Raw genomic sequence first — 22,637 nt, 5'->3', positions numbered from 1 at the left:
AAAAACCTCCAGGGCCTCTCCAATCTGCCCTGGAGGAAAATTCCTTCCCGACCCCAAATATGGCAATCAGCTAAACCCTGAGCATATGGGCAAGATTCACCAGCCAGATACCCAGGAAAGAATTTTCTGTAGTAACTCAGATCCCATCCATCTAATATCCCATCTCAGGGGATTTGGCCTATTTACCCTGAATATTTAAAGATCGATTACTTACCAAAATCCCATTATCCCATCATACCATCTCCTCCATAAACTTATCGAGTAGAATCTTAAAACCAGATAGATCTTTTGCCCCCACTGCTTCCCTTGGAAGGCTATTCCAAAACTTCACTCCTCTGATGGTTAGAAACCTTTGTCTAATTTCAAGTCTAAACTTCCTGGTGACCAGTTTATACCCATTTGTTCTTGTGTCCACATTGGTGCTGAGCTGAAATAATTCCTCTCCCTCTCCTATATTTATCCCTCTGATATATTTATAGAGAACAATCATATCTCCCCTCAACCTTCTTTTAGTTAGGCTAAACAAGCCAAGCTCCTTAAGTCTCCTTTCATAAGACAAGTTTTCCATTCCTCGGATCATCCTAGTAGCCCTTCTCTGTACCTGCTCCAGTTTGAATTCATCCTTTTTAAACATGGGAGACCAGAACTGCACACAGTATTCTAGGTGAGGTCTCACCAGTGCCTTGTATAACGGTACTAAAACCTCCTTATCCCTACTGGAAATGCCTCTCCTGATGCATCCCAAAACCGCATTAGCTTTTTTCACAGCCATATTACATTGGCAGCTCATAGTCATCCTATGATCAACCAATACTCCAAGGTCCTTCTCCTCTTCCGTTACTTCTAATTGATGCGTCCCCAACTTATAGCTAAAATTCTTATTAATCCCTAAATGCATAACCTTACACTTCTCACTATTAAATTTCATCCTATTACTATTACTCCAGTTTACAAGGTAATCCAGATCCTCCTGTATAATATCCCGATCCTTCTCCGAATTGGCAATACCTCCCAGCTTTGTATCATCTGCAAACTTTATTAGCACACTCCCACTTTTTGTGCCAAGGTCAGTAATAAAAAGATTAAATAAGATTGGTCCCAAAACCGATCCCTGAGGAACTCCACTGGTAACCTCCCTCCAACCTGACAGTTCGCCTTTCAGTAGGACCCGTTGCAGTCTCCCCTTCAACCAATTCCTTATCCACCTTTTGATGTTCATATTGATCCCCATCTTCTCCAATTTAACTAATAATTCCTCATGTGGCACGGTATCAAATGCCTTACTGAAATCTAGGTAAATTAGATCCACTGCATTTCCTAAAAGATCTGTTACTTTTTCAAAAAAGGAGATTAGGTTGGTTTGGCACGATCTACCTTTTGTAAAACCATGTTGTATTTTGTCCCATTTACCATTGACTTCAATGTCCTTAACTAATTTCTCCTTCAAAATTTTTTCCAGGACCTTGCATACTACAGATGTCAAACTAACAGGCCAGTAGTTACCCAGATCACTTTTTTTTCTCCTTTCTTAAAAATAGGAACTATATTAGCAATTCTCCAATCATTCGGTACTATTCCTGAGTTTACAGATACATTAAAAATTCTTGCTAATGGGCTTGCAATTTCAGGTGCCAATTCCTTTAATATTCTTGGATGAAGAATATCTGGGCCCCCCGATTTAGTCCCATTAAGCTGTTTCAGTTTCGCTTCTACCTCTGATATGGTAATATCTACCTCTATATCCTCCTTCCCATTTGTCATGCTACCATTATCCCCAAGATCCTCTTTAGCCTTATTAAAGACTGAGGCAAAGTATTTGTTTAGATATTGGGCCATGCCTAGATTATCTTTAACCTCCACTCCATCCTCAGTGTTAAGCGGCCCCACTTCTTCCTTTTTAGTTTTCTTCTTATTTATATGGCTATAGAACCTTTTACTATTGGTTTTAATTCCCTTTGCAAGGTCCAACTCTACTCGACTTTTAGCCTGTCTCACTTGATCCCTACATGTTCTGACCTCAATTAGGTATCTTTCCTTGCTGATCCCTCCCATCTTCCACTCCCTGTATGCTTTCTGCTTCTTCTTAATCACCTCTCTAAAATGCTTGCTCATACAGCTTGGTCTACAACTCCTTCCTATGAATTTTTTCCCCTTTCTTGGGATACAGGCCTCCGATAGCTTCTGCAGCTTTGATTTAAAGTAATCCCAGGCCTCCTCTACCTTTAGATCCATAAGTTCTTCAGTCCAATCCACTTCCCTAACTAATTTCCTTAATTTTTGAAAGTCAGCCCTTTTGAAATCAAAAACCCTAGTTGCAGATTTATTTTTGTTAATCCTTCCATTCAGTTTGAACTGCATTAGCTCATGATCACTTGAACCAAGATTGTCCCTTACAACCATTTCTTCTATGAGGTCCTCGCTACTCACCAAAATTAAATCTAAAATGGCATCCCCTCTAGTTGGTTCAGCAACTACTTGTTGAAGGAATCCATCAGCTATCGCATCTAGGAAAATCTGAGCCCTATTATTATTACTAGCACTGGTCCTCCAGTCTATATCTGGGAAGTTAAAGTCTCCCATGATCATGCAGTTTCCATTAGTATTTACATTATTAAAAACATTAAAAAGGGCTGTATCCATATCCAAATTGGATCCTGGAGGTCTATAGCACACCCCAAGCACTATCGTAGGAGAGGCTTTACTAGTTTTCTTCCCCAATGTAATTTTTGCCCAGACAGACTCTGTCTTATCCATTCCATCGCTTCTTATTTCTTTACATTCTACCTCATCATTGATATACAATGCTACTCCACCCCCTTTACCTTTGTTTTTGTCTTTCCTAAACAGCACATACCCTTCAATACCTGTAGTCCAGTCATGACTACTATTCCACCATGTTTCTGTTATCCCTATAATATCTGGTTTCACTTCCTGCACCAGTAGCTCTAGTTCCTCCATTTTGTTACCTAGACTCCTCGCATCGGTGTACAAACATCTTAATTTTTGCTGTTTGGCCTCGCTCACATTTTGTACCCTATTAGGCACAGTCATTCTACATCCAGTATAACCTATTAGACTAGTATCCACACCGCCCTCACTCCTTATATACTTTCTCCTACCCACGGCTGTATCCATTCTTACTTCATTTTCTTCCCTCTCAATGCTAAAATCTGGCATAGAGATTTTCTGGACATCTCCCATCCATCTCCCCCCAATTCCTAGTTTAAAGCTCTCTTTATCAGTTGTGCCAGCCTCGATCCTAGAAGTCTATTTCCTTCCCTACTGAGATGAAGTCCATCCCGAGAGAACTGACCTCTGTCCGTGAATGCCTCCCAGTGGTCATACATCCCAAAGCCCTCCTTATAGCACCACTGCCTAAGCCATCTGTTGACAGTCATAATCTTGTCAGACCTTTGTTGCCCTTCTCTAGGAACAGGAAGGATCCCGCTAAAGATCACCTGAGCCTCAATTTCCTTAAGCGTCTTCCCCAGCCTAGCATAGTCTCCCTTAATACTTTCCAGAGAGAATCTAGCCGTATCATTTGTTCCCACATGAAGGATAATTAGGGGATTCTTTCCCGCTCCCTTTAGGATCCTTTTCAACCTCAGGTCTACATCCCGTATCTTAGCACCCGGAAGACAGCACACCCTTCTATTCTCAGGATCAGTTCTAATTACAGGCCTGTCTATTCTTCTCAATAAAGAGTCCCCGATCACATAGACCTGCCTTTTCCTGGTGACAGTGCTATTCTCCAGTGTCTCCCCTGTTCTCTCTGGCTGCAAGTTCTTTCCATTCCTATTTTCCCTTACAATCTTCTTCAACCCATCCTGTATCCTCCTGGGGCTCATATTTGGTGTAGTCTCCCTTGACTCTTCCCCTTTTTCTATAGGGCTAGCCTCTCTTCTCTTCTTCCTTACCCTTCCACCTTCAGCGACTACCTGCTGAGCCCCTTCATTTTCCAACTCTGCAAACCTGTTCCTAAGCTCTATTTCTCCTTCACTAGCCCGTCTTTTTCTCTGCCTGGTTCTTTGAGTCACATGTTTCCACTGACCACTTTCCTCATCCAGTCTCCCCTCAAAATTCCCCAGCCCTGCTTCCATCTGTGAGTCTGAGCTTTTCCCTTCAGATACCTCATATCTTTGCTCCATCATCTGCTCAAACTCCTTCCTAAACTCAACCAGACTTGCCACCTGCATCTCCAAACCTCGGATCTTTTCCTCCATCAGCTCTATCAGACGGCATTTCATGCAGACAAAACTCTTACCGGTTCCCACCTCCAGGATCATGTACATACCACAGCTTCCACATCCAGTCATCCTCAATGTGTCTTTCACTGCAGGAATCACTCCCACAGCTGCCTCCGTATCTGTCATCTCCTTCCCACCTAAATCCTGTTAATCTGGGAAACAGAAGCCACACCAAAAAGACCACACAGCCCCCAGCAAAAGCAAACCCCAAACAAGCACCACAAGCCAAACTCCCCTGTTTAGAGCTCTGTTTGCTAGCTCCTGTGCCACTGCCTGACTGGCTGGCTACCTTTATAGGGCCCCTAGTCAGAAGCCCCGCCCCCTAGGCAGGGCTCAGCTGCTCTCTCAGCACAAAGCCCCACCCCCTAATCAGGCTCAGCTGCTCTCCCAGCACAAAACCCCTACACACACACACACAAATACAAATACTAAAAATACAAAACCAAGTACAACTACCTTCTTCTCCAACAGAACTCCCACTCAAACTCCCCTGTTTAGAGCTCTGTTTGCTAGCTCCTGTGCCGCTGCAGCTGTCTGGACCCTGGACCCTCTGCTGAGACTGACAAACAGGGAGAAAATGGGAGCAGGCCTTGCTGGGTGTGGTTGTGTTACAGGGTCACCTGCTCACCTAGGGCCCAGGCTGAGATCTCAGCACATTCCACAGGCCCCTGAGCCGCCATGGGATGGACTCTCAGCCTCGGTCCGTGTGGTGGGGGGGAGGCACTGGGTCATTGCCCTGGGGGAGCTTCTGAGGGAGGGAGGAGATTTAGCTGCTCACAGACAATTTTAACAGTTCTAAAGCTTCGACTTCTTGAATCTCAGTGTCAAGTGTCATTAAATAGTTCTGGTCTGACCACAATATTGTCTGATTCCTTAACCGCACCCGCCCCCTAATTCCCCTCAACCATGAAAAACTGTATTTTGAATACTTGTGGCACCTTAGAGACTAACCAATTTATTAGAGCATAAGCATCCGATGAAATGAGCTGTAGCTCACGAAAGCTTACGCTCAAATAAATCAGTTAGTCTCTAAGGTGCCACTTTTCTTTTGGCGAATACAGACTAACACGGCTGCTACTCTGAAGCCTGTCTTTCGAATGAAATGCTTCAGACCCAGATTGTTGTGCAAGGGTGACAGTTTAAATCAATACATGTAAAACTTTCCTAAAATAAACATGATCTGCCACAATTATACAGTATAAACAGGTTTCAGAGTAGCAGCCGTGTTAGTCTGCATTCGCAAAAGGAAAAGGAGGACTTGTGGCACCTTAGAGACTAACAAATTTATTAGAGCACAAGCTTTCCTGAGCTACAGCTCACTTCATCGGATGCATTCACGAAAGCTTATGCTCTAATAAATTTGTTAGTCTCTAAGGTGCCACAAGTCCTCCTTTTCTTTTTACAGGATAAACAAATTCTGCCAAGCCTGATTATCTCGCCTTAGGCACACAGCTCCTGCTCCTCCTGGGTCCTAACAGCAGGGCTCATTTTCAGGCAAGGAAACACCCCCTGGCTGCTGCAGGCGGGGCATAGTGTGAACTCAGGAAATGGAAACAAAGCCTGTCCCACGGCCCGGAGGGAGCCATGGCTGCGGCGAGCCCCGTGGAAAGTCTCCAGGAGGAAGCGACGTGTCCCGTCTGCCTGGAGTATTTCACGGAGCTTGTCATTCTGGAGTGTGGACACAATCTCTGCCGCGCCTGCATCGCCCAGCGCTGGGAGGGACCCGACACAGCCCCCTCCTGCCCTCAGTGCAGAGAAACTGTGCAACAGGGAAACCTCAGGCCCAACGTGCTGCTGGGAAACGTGGTAGAAATCGCCCGGCGGCTGAGCTTCCAGGCAGCAAAGGGGGCAGGAGGGGGCGGGGTGTGTGGGGAGCACCAGGAGGCTCTGAAACTGTTCTGCGAAGAGGATCAAACCCCCATCTGCGTGGTGTGCGACAGGTCCCGGGCTCACCGCGCTCACATGGTGGTTCCCATACAGGAGGCTGCCCAGGAGTACAAGGTAGGGAGTTGCTGTCAGGTTTAAGAGGAGCAGCCCGTGTTCGTCCGTATTCGCAAAAGGAACAGGAGGACTTGTGGCACCTTAGAGACTAACAAATTTATCCGAGCACAAGCTTTCGCGAGCTACAGCCCACTTCATTTAACGGGTTAACTTTTGGGTTTTAACTACAGGCTCATTTCATGGAAAGTCACCGGTCACGGGTGTGACTCACCCTTCCACTCTGTGACGTCTTCATTGTATGGGGAGATGCGATCGCAAAATTCAGAGGGGTAGCCCTGTTCTGCATCCACAGAAACAAAGAGGAATTGCAATGGGATTTTCACCTTCAGTCCATTTGAAGCCCCTCTGAAGAAGTGGGTCTTTACCCACAAAAGCTTATGCCCAAATAAATGTATTAGTCTTTAAGGTGCCACTGGACTCCTTGGTTGGTTGTTTTTGTTTTGTTTTTTTTGTTATAACAAAATTAATGATCTGGCAGTGTGGAAACAGAGTCAAAATATCAAGTCTTTAAAGCAGGATCTACCCCACCCCTTCCCTGAGGCTCTGCCCCTTCCCCCCAATGCCCCCTTCGCTCCATAGCCCCATCTCTCCATTGCTCGCTCTCCCCCACTCTCACTCACTTTCACCAGTTTGGGGCAGGGGGTTGGGTTTGGGGTGCAGGTGCAGGCTCTGGGCTGGGGCCAAGGGGTTTGCAGTGTGGGAGGGGGGATCTGGGCTAAGCCTGGGGCAGGGGGTTGGGGTGCACGGTGGGGTGAGAGTGCAAGCTCTGGGAGGGAGTTTAGGTGTAGGGGGGGCTCCTGGCTGGGGCAGAGTGTTGGGGTGCAGGAAATGGTACAGGGTGCTGGCTCTGGGAGGAGGGTCAGGGCTGGGGCAGAGGGTATGGGGTGCAGGAGGGGGTGCTGGGTGCAGGCAGATGGCACTGACTTATCTCGGGCGGCTCCCAGTAAGCAGTGCACTGGGGCTAAGGCAGGCTTCCTGCCTGCCCCAGCCCTACGCCACTCCTGGAAGGGGCAAATGTGCCCCTGTGGCCCCTGGGGGGCATAAAATCATAGAATATTAGGGTTGGAAGAGACCTCAGGAGTCATCTAGTCCAACTCCCTGCTTAAAGCAGGACCAACACCAACTAAATCATCCCAGTCAGGGCTTTGTCAAGCCAGGCCTTAAAAACCTCTAAGGAAGGAGAGTCCACCAGCTCCCTTGGTAACCCCTTCCAGTGCTTCACCACCCTCCTGGTGAAAAAGTTTTTCCTAATATCCAACCTAGATCTGCCTCACTGCAACTTGAGACCATTGCTCCTTGTTCTGTCATCTGCTACCACTGAGAACAGCCGAGCTCCATCCTCTTTGGAACCCCCCCCATCAGGTAGTTGAAAGCAGCTGTCAAATCCCCCCGCACTCTTCTCTTCTGCAGATTAAATAAGCCCAGTTCCCTCAGCCTCTCCTTGTAAGTCATGTGCCCCAGCCCCCTAATCATTTTGGTTGCCCTCCATAGGACTCTCTCCAATTTGTTCACATCCTTTTTGTAAAAGCGGCAAAGAGTCCTGTGGCACCTTATAGACTAAAAGATGCATTGGAGCATAAGCTTTGGTGGTGAATACCCACTTCGTTGGATGCAGGTAGTGGAAATTTTCCAGAGGCAAGTATAAATGCATGTAGTGGAAATTTCCAGAGGCAGTTTATACCTGCCTCTGGAAACTTCCGCTACGTGCATCCGACGAAGTGGGTATTCACTCACCAAAGCTTATGCCCCAATTCGTCTGTTAGTCTATAAGGTGCCACAGGACTCTCTGCCACTTTTACAGATCCAGACTAACACGGCTACCCCTCTGATACTTGATCCTTTCTGTAGTGGGGGAACCAAAACTGAATACGATACACCAGGTGTGGCCTCACCAGTACCAAATAGAGGGGAATAATCACATCCCTTGATCTGCTGGCAATGCTCCTACTAATACAGCCCAATATGCCGTTGGCCTTCTTGGCAACAAAGGCACACTGCTGACACATATCCAGCTTCTCATGCACTGTAATCCCCAGGTCCTTTTCTGCAGAACTACTGCTTAGCCCAGGGATCTCAAACTCAAGTCACCAGGAGGGCCACATGAGGACTAGTACATTGGGCCGAGGGCCACATCGCTGACACCCTCCCTCCGGTGCCCCCAACCCTGCCCCCACTCCAACCCTGCCATATGACTCCACCTCTTCCCACCCCTTCCTCGCCCTCATTCCAACCCCTTCCCCAAATCCCCACCCCTGCCCCGCCTCTTCTCCGCCTCCTCCCCTGAGCGGGCGGCTCCCCGCTCCTCCCCTCTCTCTCCTGGAAATCACTAAACACCGCCAAACACCCACTTCCAACCACCTCTCAACTATCCAGATGAAACCTCCCAAATTCTTTCTGTTTCCTCAGGAAAGAATCCAGGCCCATTTGAAGACTCTGAGGGAAGAGAGAGAAAAGCTCCTGGGATTGAAAGCGACTAGAGAGGGGAATAGCCGGGAGTATCTGGTAGGTGCCTGTTGTTATTAACCGGCAGGGACTGGCCGTGGGAGGTCTGTTTGGAGGCAGATCCCTGTGTGGCCTTGGGGAACATGGGCTTGTGTGTGTTTCTCCCTGATCGTGGATTGCTGGGTTAGATTCATGTGCAGAAAAGCCCTAAGCTTCCATTGCAGCTGATGAGTCAATGTCTAGCCCTTATGGCTCTCCCAGAAATCCTCCCCAAGTGAACTGAATGTCCCCTGTGTCTGGTCATTTTGTGCATTTTTTTAAATGTTTGTTTCTTTTAACTTCCCTGGCATCTCTGTGAGTGTAGTGCTGAGTGCTGCCTCCTGCTGCTCTGGGTCTGAATTTCCAGAGACCATGAATAACAGAATGTGCTGACCATGACCGACATGCAATCGTCCCTTTCAGAGGGATACCGGGGCCAAAGGGGAAGGTGTGAGAGAATCCCCTGCTTAGTACCCACAGGCTAGAGTCACATGTCAGAAATCTTAGGATTTTCAAAGCAATTCAGCCTCCTGCACCCTCACCTCTCCGTGAAAGGATCCTGGGCTCCATCCATGTCCCTGACCAGCCCTTGCCCTGTTTTCATACAGAAACAAACACAAACCGAGAGGCAGAAGATTGTGTCTGAATTTCAGCAACTGCGGCAGTTCCTGGGGGAACAAGAGCGACTCCTGCTGGCCCAGCTGGAGAAGCTGGAGGAGGAGATTGTGCGGATCCAGAAAGAAAATGTCAGTAAACTTTCCAAGCAGATTTCCCGTCTCAGTGAGCTGATCAGTGAGATGGAGGGGAAGTGTCAGAAGCCAACGAGTGAATTCCTGCAGGTGAGACTGAATGAGAAGCAGAGGCGGGTGCTCCAGGGCAGCCAGCTCCTCACCTCAGTGCAGCCCACCAGCAGCCCCACGGATCAACTCCTCCTCCTCCCTCCAGCACCTCCTGCCTGCCACAATCTGTGTGCAGGAAAGGCTGGGAGGGATGGGAAAGAGCGAGGAGGGAGTGTGCTCATGGGAGGAGGCAGGGTGGAGTGGGAGCAGGAAGAGTTGGGTTGGGGTGTGGCATTGCGGGAAGGTTTGGAGTGGGGGTGGGGCATTGTGTTTAGCACCCCCAGGGACAATTGGAAACTGGCACTTGTCATTAGAAACATGCCAGATCCCCACACAGGGAAGGGAGGGCTCCTGAATCACAAGCACTGGAGTCCAGCAGTTGGAGACCATGGTGTAACTCGGCATGTGCATTGCTGACATGTGACTAACTATTATTCTTTGCAGAATCACAGACACAGAGATATGAGAGATGGAAAAGCCCCATTAGCTCAGAGAATCCATGACCCTGGGCCAGGGCAGGGCCTCTCTTCCTCATACTTCCTAAATCCCTTCCCTGGAATCCCCTGTGTGTGTGTGCCAGAGGGGACTGAAATTCTTTTGTCTCTCTCTCTTCTAGGATATTAGAAGCACCTTGAGCAGGTAAGTGGCTCCCTCACACTTCACAATGCTGGCAAAGGGCTTGGTGGTAATGTTAGCAACACATCTCCCCAGGGCTCTATTGCAAAATGTGTGGGAAGATCACATGTTGGATACGAATCTCTCTGATCAACTTCATCCTGGGGTGCTCATTCTTGTACAGAAGACTCTGGAATTATCTATTCAGTGGGAAAGACTTACCTCAAGTATTTCCTAGAGATGTCATCTCCCCGAGGGATTGTCTGCCTCAGGATTGTGGGGATGGAATATGGGCCTGTCACTGCTGGGGCCCTGGTCACTATTCAGCCCACGGCAGCAGTGGTCAAGAGTCTCTCCCACCTGAGTCTTTCCCAGACTGAGGACTGTTTGGAGACCTGTGTGGAATGAGCTGGGGAGGGGGGAGTTGGTGTCTCAGTTTAATTCCTAGTGGACAGATTTCTGCAGCACTTTACATAGGAACCTCCTGTCCCTCAGAGCATGGAGGCCAAGGAGTGAATTGCCCATGGAGACTCCATTCCCCTTTTGTCCCTGATCTCACCAGACCAGATTAGAAGAGTATTAACGAGCCCTTTGAAGGGAAGGTTGTACAGCCATGGGCTTTGTGGCACCTGCTCTGAAGCTGGGAGAAATTGAGGAATTCGAACTCCAGGACCATTAGAGCAGCAACTCACTACCAAAAACGTATAATCAGTCACACAATAAAACATAATCATGTGAAATTGTTTCTCTCCAGGTGTGAGAAGGGGAAGTTCCAGCAGCCAGAGGAGATTTCTCCTGAACTGGAAGAGCGAGTCAGTGGTTTCTCCTGGAAAACGATTGTGCTATTGGAGACTCTGGGGAAGTTCAAAGGTACCTAGAAGGGATCTAGGAATGGAAACTGGGATGAACCGCTGAGATTGAGGGAGGAGAGTGTCTCTGGCCAATTGGTTCACATTTAGATGATGTTTCTATTTAATTGTTGGGTGAGAATGTCACGCACTTGGGGTCCAAGTAACTCAGGTTGATTAATTCAAACCTTTATTTCTATCAAAAATATGTGTTGCCATTACAATTACAGTTAAAGAAAGAAATGACTCAGACTTTTGCCAGTACAGGGGTGAATTGGACCCATTGAGTCAACCTTCCCCCACCTCAATTTCCACATTTATAAAATGGTTTTATTATTATTCCTATTCCTGCCTATGGAGGACAAGGCCCCGGCGTGCTGCTCTCCATAGAGACGCTGAGTAAACAGACCTAACAGCTCACAATTAAGAGTCAGGATTTAGGAAACTCTCAACATCTCATTAGTGTCAAAGGTACCCAAGTGGGTAAAGTTACTTTTATGCCAAAGTTTTTGCAGTCTCTTGGTTTAGGTTATGACAAAAAGCAGCAAGTGAATGAGACAAATCAACTGGAGTTTGAAGGGTGGGAGGGGAAAAGTAAATCTCACTGACAGATTATCCTGGGATGGTTGTGAGGCTGCAAGGATGTTGGTCCCATTGCTGGGAGATGCCTGAATCAGAGAGGAAAGAGACGGTTTCAGACCTTTCTATATTAAATATCTGATTTCTGTCATAATTAAGACAGTTCTATGAGTTGAGAGTGGGGACGCTGTTATAAACATGAAAGCCTGAAATCTCATCTCCTTTCTCCTTCCTCCCTCCAGACACTCTGCCGTCTGCACTAGAGATGAAAAGAGGAGGATCCCTAGGAACATTCAGAGAGGGTGAGATTGCAGCTGGAGATTGTCTTTGAATTATCCGAAAACATCTTCATGATATTGTCGCTAAAGTTACCAACCAAACCAATACCGACCACGACACACACCGCCCTAAAAACAACACACTGAACAGTCAGGAGCTCCCACGCTGAAGTCACACAAACATTCCTGACACCAACCTGAGTGCTGAGTTCATGCCCAGGCTGCTGAACATAAACACGCTCCCTGAGCAACACCCGAACAGAGCTCTCTGCCCTGGGGGCTGACACATCCCTCTGGTTTACCACCATGCAGGAGTTCTCCCCCTTTGTGCTTCTCCAACATCCTGCCTTTCCTGTTGGCAGGACTGGGATCTCCCATTGGAGTTGCTTCTTGGATTGGGGAGATGCTCTCTCTGTGATTCTGGCAGCTCCTCCCTTCTCTCTAGGCTGGGGATGGGGCTCCTCCATCCAATGCCACCTCCTACTCTCTTTTCTTAATTGGCTCTTCCTACTCTGGCCGGGGAGTGGAGGCTGCATTTAGGGGATGGAGCTTCTCTCTGGGGTTCAAAGCTGGTACCTTCCTCCTCTGCTCCCTCCTCACTAAAACTTTCCTGGCTGTGTCTCTGATGCTGGGAATGGAGCAACCCCAGGAGAGGGAATAGGGAGCTGAAGCCTCAGCAAGCAAATGAAAAACTAAAGAAGTGGCTCCCCTTACACAGATTGAGGAGCTGCAGTGACATCTCTGCTCAGTCTCAGGTGCCCAGGAGAGAAGCAGCTCTCAGGGATCCAGGACTGTCCCAGCCAGATCAGGGCTGCTGGGGAGTGTGAGAAATGGCCCCAGCCTCCCCCAGGGCTCAGCTCTGCCCCTCATGCTCTGATTCTCTCTCTCTCCCCAGAGAATGTGACTCTGGATCCAGACACGGCTCATCCCCACCTCGTCCTGACTGAGGACTGGAAAAGTGTGACACGGGGAGACACACGGCAGCATCTGCCCAACACCCCTGAGAGATTTGACACTAAGCCCTGTGTGCTGGGCTGTGAGGGATTCACCTCAGGGAGACGTTGCTGGGAGGTGGAGGTGGTGGGTGGGGGAGGCTGGGCAGTGGGGGTGGCCAGAGAGTCTGTGAGGAGGAAGGGATGGATCAGCTGTAGCCCTGAGGGGGGGATCTGGGCTGTTGGGTGGTTGGGGGATCAGTTCTGGGCTCTCACCTCCCCTGAGACCCCACTGCCCCGGCGCCGGTTCCCCAGCAGGATCCGGGTTTGTCTGGATTGTGACCGGGGGCAGGTGACATTTATCGATGCCGGTGACGAGGCCCCGATCTTCGCTTTCCCGCCGGGCTCCGTCCCTGGGGGGAGAATCCGGCCCTGGCTCTGGGTGTGGCTGGGATCCCAGCTCAGACTGTGTCCCTGAGGGGAGGCGGGGGGTGTAATCCCACTGGAGAACCAGAGATCAGCCTTTCTAGTGTCACACATGCCAGTATCTATGACCTTGGAGGACTCCTGTTTACCCAGCCCCTTGCTTCTCATCTCTATGACCTGTGGAAGCCCCTCTCCTTCCCTGCCGCCCCAGGGATGGGATGGGGAGAGGGGAAGAACCCCTGGGGCTGCAGGAGGAGTGAGGGGCAGACTTGGGCCCTGGGCAAGGGGTAACACTAACAGTCGGGCTGGGGACAGACAGAGGTGGGGGTGGCAGGGACACCGAATGAATCAATGCGGGTTTGGGGAGCAGGGGAGAAGCAGCAGTAGGGAGCGATTTGTACAGAACTGTGGGATTAGATCTCACTGGGGCCCAAGTCACCTTCCCCTGTACCTACAGAACAGCTGGTAACCTTGTCACACACAGGTGGGAGGGGGAGATGGGTAAGGGGTGCAGATTGACCAAAAAACCCATTATATAACCTTAAAAAAATCATCATTGTGTCAATCTTATGATTTTTTTTTAAACTTCCTGAGGTTGGCTGCACTGGGGGAGGCAAGGACAGGGCGGGTTTAACCAGAGGGAATTAGAAGAAGCAAGAAGAAAAATGTGAATGAAAATAAACCAAGAATAAAGGGAGAGTCTATGAGAAATGGTGGAAAACAGAAATGAGAAGAGCGACAGTAAAAAATCCCTGATGGGGAACCAGCCAGGGCAGCAAGATGGTAAGGGATAAAATCAGGGGAAAGAATGGAGCAGCCATGGGGGATGATCTGTGACAGGGAGGGGAGGAGAGTGGGAGAGATACAGGGGTGGGAAGTCAGGGCTGGAAAAATGATGAGTAGAAAAGTACAGTATGGAAGAAAAGGGAGAAGGAACGGGAATGTGAGAGAGATGGAGAGATTTATTACAAGTTACTGAAAGTGAGACTGTGACTCATTAATTCCCGGGCAACTGTACGGTTGTTGTGCCATTAAAAAAACTGTGCTCGGTAGCTGGGGATCTCCTTGCCATGCTATGGTTCTTAAGGTTCCTTCTCAGTTCTGTCAGGCTGGGACAAGGGTGGTCATGAGAAAGTTGGCAACCCTAATTCTGTAAATAAAACATTACAAACAGTTCTTGTTAGTTCCACTATACTGTCCCAGCTGCAGCTGCCGGGAGCAGCATCATGGGATTTGCTTCCAGACTTGGTTTTGTCCCCCCAACCCCCACAGGGAATATCGCGCCTCTAGGAGGAGAGTTTGGGGTTTATTGGGATATGTCACTAACCAGCCTGTGCTCTGTCTCTGTCCTGTGCACACCCATGTCAATCTGGAATTGCTCAGCTGTGCTCTGCGGAGAGGTGACTGGTTGCACAGGGGACAATCCATGAAGGGACTTGGTGTTGCAATGCTGAGCATCACAGGGCCTAATTTGTAGGCAACCAGAAAATCACATTCTGCAGAGCTGAGGTGGGCCCTGAACTCCCTAGACAATGCATGGGCATCACAGACACCTTACAGTGCAATTCACAAAAGCCAGCTCAGTGTGTGGCGGGGAGTCACCTGAGCTAGCCAATGGGAGAGGCGACAAGGGGGGAGGGGTGTCCTAAGCCCTGCCCCCTCTCACAGACAGGTGCCTAAACCGGGGCCACAGAGGGGTGACTATATCTGCTTAGCCACCCACAGACGGGAACCTGGCACGTGAGGTCAGGTGGCTCAGGCTCCTATGGCGTTTCTTGCTGGAATGAGGTGGGCACCTGCCTCGCTCCACACAAAATTTGAGGGGCAGGGGGAAGGGGAATGTGGTTTTGGTGATGTCACCCGTCTTGTAACGTTCCCCGCCCCCGTGGTTAGAGCACTCAGCTGACATGTGGGAGACCCAGGTTCAGTTCTCCCATCATGCTGTCTAGAGCAGGGATTTTCAAAGTGTGGGTCGCGGCTGGTCAGGGGACGGGGAACGACGAACTGCAGCCACTCGCTGCTGCGAACGGTGGTGCCTGCGGACGCTCAATTAAAGAAAGCATCTTTCCAGCGGCTTTCCCTGACCGGCCACAACCCAGACTTTGAAAACCCCTGGTCTAGAGTAGCTGAGGAATGTGAGGACCAAACTCAGGGCAGTTACAAAGCCAGGCACAAACCCCACACTGGTTGTCTGTTCTGTATTTAGATTTCACTCGCCAGGTATCAAGTGTGATCCCCTCAAGCACTACAACAGCCTTAACATGGGCGGTGGGTGAAGCTTCCCCTGGGGGAGGCTAGTTCCCTGTCCCACCTCTGGCACCCACATTTCACTCCAGGCCCCACCCCCTCCCTGCTTAGCCGCCATCCTGCCCCCGTGAGGGTGGGGGTTGAGAAGGGATGCAGCAAGGTGGGGTGGGATCTCGAAGGGAAAGAGGGGTGAGGAGGGATGCAGCAACTGGTGGGCGGGTCACCCAGGGATGAGGGTGTGAGGAGGGATGTGACAAGAAGGCGGAGGGGAGGTGTCTCACGGGAAGAGGGTGTTGGAGGGGCTGGACATGGCAGGTGAGTGTTAAAGTCACCAGCTGCTCTATCATAGCCACAGAAATGGTGGAAGATGTAGAAGGGGAGGTATTCTCTCCCCAGCCCAGGAAAACCCCTTCCCAACCCAAGGCAAAGGGAGCAGGAGGTGGCAGCACTGGAGGGAGAGATTCTCCCTAATATAGAAACCGGGAGAAGCATCCAGAAAAGAGCCCCCCACATCCCCCCCCAGCCAAAGGGAAAGGGATGCGACAGCCCTGAGTGGGAGGCCTCTCCATTCATGTCTCTGAATTCAATATGACATGCAGATATGTAGAAATATTCACCAGAACTAACATGGTCAGAGTTAAGGGTGTTTGGATGCTAGGCAGTGAGAAAGTTTCTGTTTACTGGTGCATGTGTCCCAGAAAGTGTTAGGTGCCACTGGACTGCTGTAAGGGGAATCATAGATTCATAGATACTAAGGTCAGAAGGGACCATTCTGATCATCTAGTCCGACCTCCTGCACAGCGCAGGCCACAGAATCTCACCCACCCACTCCTACAAAAAACCTCACCTATGTCTGAGCTATTGAAGTCCTTAAATCATGGTTTAAAGACTTCAAGGAGCAGAGAAGCCTCCCTCAAGTCACCCATGCCCCATGCTACAGAGGAAGGCGAAAAACCTCCAGGACCTCTCCAATCTGCCCTGGAGGAAAATTCCTTCCCGACCCCAAATATAGCGATCAGCTAAACCCTGAGCATATGGGCAAGATTCACCAGCCAGATACCCAGGAAAGAATTTTCTGTAGTAACTCAAATCCCATCCATCTAATATCCCATCTCAGGGGATTAGTCCTATTTACCCTGAATATTTAAAGATCGATTACTTACCAAAATCCCATTATCCCATCATACCATCTCCTCCATAAACTTATCGAGTAGAATCTTAAAACCAGATAGATCTTTTGCCCCCACTGCTTCCCTTGGAAGGCTATTCCAAAACTTCACTCCTCTGATGGTTAGAAACCTTCGTCTAATTTCAAGTCTAAACTTCCTGGTGGCCAGTTTATACCCATTTGTTCTTGTGTCCACATTGGTGCTGAGGTTAAATAATTCCTCTCCCTCTCCTGTATTTATCCCTCTGATATATTTATAGAGAGCAATCATATCTTCCCTCAACCTTCTTTTAGTTAGGCTAAACAAGCCAAGCTCCTTAAGTCTCCTTTCATAAGACAAGTTTTCCATTCCTCGGATCATCCTAGTAGCCCTTCTCTGTACCTGCTCCAGTTTGAATTCATCCTTTTTAAACATGGGAGACCAGAACTGCACACAGTATTCTAGGTGAGGTCTCACCAGTGCCTTGTATAATGGTACTAAAACCTCCTTATCCCGACAGGAAATGCCTCTCCTGATGCATCCCAAAACCGCATTAGCTTTTTTCACAGTCATATCACATTGGCAGCTCATAGTCATCCTATGATCAACCAATACTCCAAGGTCCTTCTCCTCTTCCGTTACTTCTAATTGATGCGTCCCCAACTTATAACTAAAATTCTTGTTATTAATCCCTAAATGCATAACCTTACATTTCTCACTATTAAATTTCATCCTATTACTATTGCTCCAGTTTACAAAGTCATCCAGATCCTCCTGTATAATCCTAGAATCTGACCCCCAGGATCCCCAAATAATTCAAGCTTCTGGGACCGGAACAGGAATAGCTCCCTCTCCTGGAATCTGCTATCTTATCCCTTGGTGCAGAGCTGACTCTCCACACAGCCACATGCTTAAACACACATCTCCCGGAACTCCACACCAAGGTGAGAGCCTGCTGGTTTCAGCTGAACTCTCTCTCTGGAGGCAGGCATTGGTTGTGAAGCTTTTCACACACAGAGAGACTCTTTGCACATGTCCAACACACTATTGCTCTTTCACTTAACCAGATAAAGCACAAGAGAATTCAGATCACATAGCACAAAACAACCAACCTAACTGCAGTGCCCGTCACTACCTCACTCTTCCCTTGGGAGTCCTGGGGACCATTTGAGATCAGGAAAGCAGGCAGGGCTCCCAGCCTCATGAAGTTGCTACATGCTGGGTGACTTTGTTCTCTCCTTTTGAGTTGGAGACAAAGAGTAAGATCCATTAAGGGACCTAGATATTGTACTCCTGGGGGAATTTTGCACCAAAAAAATAAAAATTCCGCACACAATATTTTAAAATTCTGCAAAATGCTGCATACTGTATTTTATATGCCAAAATAACTCAATATAGCCTTGCCAGTTTCAATTATTTTGGTAATTTATTACAAAATACCTGTCAACAACTATGTCTGTAACAGACCAAAAAAAAAAGATTCTAAAAAGTAATTTTTGTTCACAAATAGATTCAGCTGTTCTGGCACCATGGTGGACTCTGGTGGGTGAAAGGTGAAAATTCAGCACTTCTCAGGCAGAATGTATTTTCTGCAGAAGAAAAGAATTCTGCAGCCGGACATAGAATCATAGGGCTGGAGGGGACCTCGAGAGGTCATCTTGTCTAATCCCCTGCACTCATAGCAGGACCAAGCACCATCTAGACCATCCCTGACAGGAGTTTGTCTAACCTGCCCTTAAAGATATTCCATGATGGAGATTCCACAGGCAATCTCCCTAGGCAATTTATTCCACTACTTAACTACCCTGACAGTTAGGAAGTTTTTCCTAATGTCCAACCTAAACTTACCTTGCTGCAGTTTAAGCCCATTGCTTCTTGTCCTATCATCAGAGGTTAAGGAGAATAATGTTTTTCCTTCCTCATGACAACCTTTCAGGTACTTATACATTCATAGATTCATAGATATTAAGGTCAGAAGGGACCATTATGATCATCTAGTCTGACCTCCTGCACAACACAGGCCACAGAATCTTACCCACCCACTCCTGCAAAAAACCTCTCACCTGTGTCTGAGCTATTGAAGTCCTCAAATCATGGTTTTGAAGACTGGTATTATGTGCCCTCTCAGTCTTCTCTTCTCCGGACTAAACGAACCCAGTTTTTTCAATCTTCCCTCATAGGTCATATTTTCTAGACCTTTCATCATTTTTGTTGCTCTTCTCTGGACTTTCTCCAATGTGTCCTCATCTTTCCTGAAATGTGGCACCAAGAACTGGACACAATACTGCAGGAGGCCTAATAGTGCAGAGTAGAGCAGGAGAATTACTTCTCATGTCCTGCTTACAACACTCCTGCTAATACATCCCAGAATGATGTTTGCTTTTTGTGCAACAGTGTTACACTTTTGACTCATAGTTAGCTTGTGACTCACTATGACCCCTAGATCTCTTTCTGTAGTTTTCCTTCCTAGTCAGTCATTTCCCATTTTGTATGTGTGTAACAGTAGCACAGAATTTCCCCAGGAGTAGTATTGAAATGCTGAATGTCACTGCAGTTAAATTTTAGCTGCCTAGAAAATCACTGGAATGACACTGTGAGTCAAAGCCTGAGTAATTGGGAGATGTAAGTGTCTTAGAATGGGTTACACAAAAGCCAGCACACTAGGGGATTACAGTGCTGTCCCTGTGACTGTCTAGGCCCATAGTATCTTGATAAATTTTGTTCCTGATGTAAAATGCCCAAAATACAGATAAAACAAAAGCAACTTTTCTCTTCTTAGGATCAAATTTCGCACTGTTTGGGGAGACTGTGAGAGATTATTTATTGTTTCATCTGTGCAAAGTAATTTCTGTTCTAGCTTAATGGAAACTAAACAGGAGAAAGGAAAATGGGGGAAATTATATTTACTTACTGAATAATTCAAATAGTTTTCTTTAAAACATGAACAATTTGAACAATCTTTATAGGAAATCTCAATTCCTCTGTATCTAAAGCCTTCCATAATTACAGCTAGTTGACATTTTTCACACACAAAAATGCATCCGATGAAGTGAGCTGTAGCTCACAAAAGCTTATGCTCAAATAAATTTGTTAGTCTCTAAGGTGCCACAAGTACTCCTTTTCTTTTTGCGAATACAGACTAACACAGCTGCTACTCTGAAATAAAAATATCTGTCACCTGAAAGTGTGTCTTCAGCAAAATCAAGGTTTCCCTGGAAATGTTGTTTTTTATGACATTCCTCTAGATTCTGATCAGGAGAATCAAAATGTAATTTCAAACAGTTGACTGCTGGTAACTGTTGGTAAGTGCCGCTGGTATCCTGTAGAACCAGCAAATTCACAAAGGGAAGTTCCCATGTGAGAAGATGAAGGATGATTCAGTGGTTAGGATGCTAAGCCTGAAATGCAGGAGAGCACAGTCATTTCCATTTCAGTCTAAGATGTCCGTCCACATTTTCTGTTTCCACATTTCTGCAGGAAAACATTTCAGAATAGTTAGTTCTGGGAACATTTTCAGTCTGATTTGGAGAGGGAAGTAATTGCGAAAGGTCTAAATTTCACACAACAGGAACATTCTGTTTTTCCGAGATCGTCCCAGCAGGAGAGCGTGTGCGGCTCCCTGCCCTCCCGCAAGTGACCTGCCCCAGTGACCGTTCTGGGCACTGATCAGATGGTGACCCTGTGCCTGGTCGTACTCTGCTGGTCCCCCGGGTGTTGGGCCCTGGGCGTGCTCCAGAAGCAGCATCTACAGGGGACTCTGTGGACTGAGCCGAGGTCACAACCCTAAGAAAGGTCAAAGGTTGAACCCGCTGGTTTGCAATGAAACGCTCCCTCCTGCAGGAAAGGGACCATAAGTAAATAGCCACTGGAGCAGGATCCTGCACCTGCATCTTCTACCTCCCAGTGCCCTGACCCCCAGGCTACAGAGTCATTGTCACTTTCTCGCTCTGCCCCAGGGATTATTTAATTATTTAGCCAGAGTGAAGCAGCTTGATCAGAAGAGATTGTGGGAGCCTCACATCAGAATATCCCAGACCCCCGTGGTTAGGGCTGTCACCTGAGTGGTGGGACACCTGTGTTCAAACCCTTCCTCCCCATCAGGCAGAGCGGAGAGTGGAACTTGAGTCTCGCATATGCCAGGCGAGTGCCCTAACCAATGGGCTCAAAGTTATAAAGGAGCCTCTGCCAGCACCTCCTCTGGGTTTTGTCTGAGCCCTGATCCAAAAGGGATGCTCTGCTCACTCCTACAGGATTGGGCCCCACAGGCACGATAGGCTTTCTACTCCCTGCCTTCTGGTTTGAGGATCCTTCTGGGGTTTACACACGAAGCAGGTGTCTGCACGCCTAAATTGAGTCAGCAGCAGTGCCTGGGCCCAGAAGCAGAAATTAAGGGAATTTTAGGAAAATTTACCATAGAAATGTTGGTGTTGAGTGAGTTTAGGTACCTGTAGAGTAAGGAAGTTAGAAAGTCGGCACCTCTGGGCATTTTATTGGAGAGCAACCCCACTCCCCCATCCCGCTGTTCCGCTGAGCGGTCTGGGGATGCTCATTGGCACAGTCAGCTGCAAGTGACATGGGCTGAGGGATTCATCTCTCCAGCCTCCCCCTCACAACTCCTGGAGGCCACTTCTGTTGCCCAAAAATAACTGCATGTCGCGTGTGTTTAACTGATGACTACAACTCTCAGGCAATACATTCACTAGTAAAAATCCCAGCAAAAGTGAGATCTTCTGCTTGAGCCCGTCCACCAGAGCAGACAGAATCCAGATGCCAAGAAGCAGCAAGACTAGTTGAAAGCAAGTTTACAACCATGTAACCAATTTGTCTTACACAAGGGTAACAATGTATCTCATCACAATAGGAGTCAGGATCTGTAGCAACATTGTAACCAGTTGCTCACGAAGAATCCAGTGGCTTCCCCAGCAACATCTCTGCTCAGCACATGTTTCCCATCGCAGCTGCAGCTCCTGTTCTGGTTCCAGAAGGCCACTCCCCAGATTCCCTCTTGATCCTGATCTCAGATCCACTCTGCCAGAAGAGAGGCCTGGCTGCAGTGCCCAGCCACAGGAAACAGCAGCAGAATGAAGGCGTGTGACTGATGGCTACAAATCTCCAGCCATGCATTCTCCAGGAAAAAAAAAAAAAAGGAGCCATGCCAGCCTTCCCCTTAAAGAAAATAATTTCAGCTCACACCATCCAACTGCAAGATAATAGGAATCCCTCACTGTAATGCATTAAATAGCTGCAACGTTGTATCCAGCTGTAGGGCAGCCCCTGTAACCAGGCACATCCCTGGCAAGTGCTCCTTTCTCACCACAGCTGGATTTCCATTTCTGGTCCCAAGTGGCTGCTCCCCAGACTCTCCAAGGCCCCCTATGTCTGTCCCCAAATCCCCTCCTGCAGCCGGACTGGACAAGTGGCCTGAGAGCCTTGGAGACAGGAGTTCTCTGGTTAGCCCATACCCTGTACAGCGCAGGTGCCCTAGTGCCAGCTCCTCTCACACCAGCTGCCATCTGCAGGGAGTCAGGGGTCCCTGAGAGCTGGAGAGACCGTGCAGGGAAACAGAAGCAGTAGCCACCAGGCTCAGAACAGGTGTGACAGCTGCTCTCTTGGCCAGCACTCCCAGCACCGAACCAGGGACCCCTAAAGCTAAAACCACAGGCTGCCACAGCTTATGCTAAATATTCAACCTTTATAACTGTAACAGCTACACACACACACACCCCAGTGGGACTGTAACAGCTACACACACACACACACACACCCCAGTGGGACTGTAACAGCTACACACACACACACACACCAGTGGGTTACCCAGACACAGAGAGACATGGGTCTTAAAGAGCCTAATGGCCAGGTAGGGAACAGGCAGTAGGAGTCAGCAGCTGTGAGTCTCCCCCTACTTCCCAGGCTGCTCCATCAGATCCTTATGTCAGGCAGTGAAACCCCTAGCCACTTGTTACCCCTTTTTGACCTAAGTGACTAGTCCAAAGTTT

General features: G+C 48.3%; 5 protein-coding genes across 5 annotated transcripts in view; 1 reads left to right on the top strand and 4 right to left on the bottom strand.

Moving 5' to 3' along the window:
- Nucleotides 1-22,637, bottom strand: part of LOC119843274 (zinc finger protein 850-like) — a 1,382,451-nt gene that overhangs the window by 206,910 nt on the left and 1,152,904 nt on the right. The window lies entirely within an intron of this gene.
- LOC119842642 (zinc finger protein 239-like) overlaps nt 1-22,637 on the bottom strand; it is a 1,225,455-nt gene that overhangs the window by 673,272 nt on the left and 529,546 nt on the right. The window lies entirely within an intron of this gene.
- Nucleotides 1-22,637, bottom strand: part of LOC119843367 (zinc finger protein 664-like) — a 1,158,238-nt gene that overhangs the window by 754,921 nt on the left and 380,680 nt on the right. The gene's annotated exons all lie outside the window — the stretch shown is intronic.
- LOC119843338 (zinc finger protein 850-like) overlaps nt 1-22,637 on the bottom strand; it is a 621,437-nt gene that overhangs the window by 218,120 nt on the left and 380,680 nt on the right. The gene's annotated exons all lie outside the window — the stretch shown is intronic.
- Nucleotides 5,727-22,637, top strand: part of LOC119843287 (zinc finger protein 850-like) — a 1,467,609-nt gene continuing 1,450,698 nt past the window's right edge. Inside the window, exon 1 of the mRNA XM_043496610.1 lies at nt 5,727-6,248. Coding sequence (XP_043352545.1) covers nt 5,832-6,248 — 417 coding nt within the window. The 5' untranslated portion in view covers nt 5,727-5,831. The remainder of the gene's footprint in view (nt 6,249-22,637) is intronic.

This window comes from Dermochelys coriacea, chromosome 14 (genome assembly GCF_009764565.3).
Source record: "Dermochelys coriacea isolate rDerCor1 chromosome 14, rDerCor1.pri.v4, whole genome shotgun sequence".
Classification (NCBI taxonomy): Eukaryota; Metazoa; Chordata; order Testudines; family Dermochelyidae; genus Dermochelys; species Dermochelys coriacea.
Note: the sequence above shows the minus strand (reverse complement) of the source record. Positions and strands in the feature narration are given on the sequence as shown.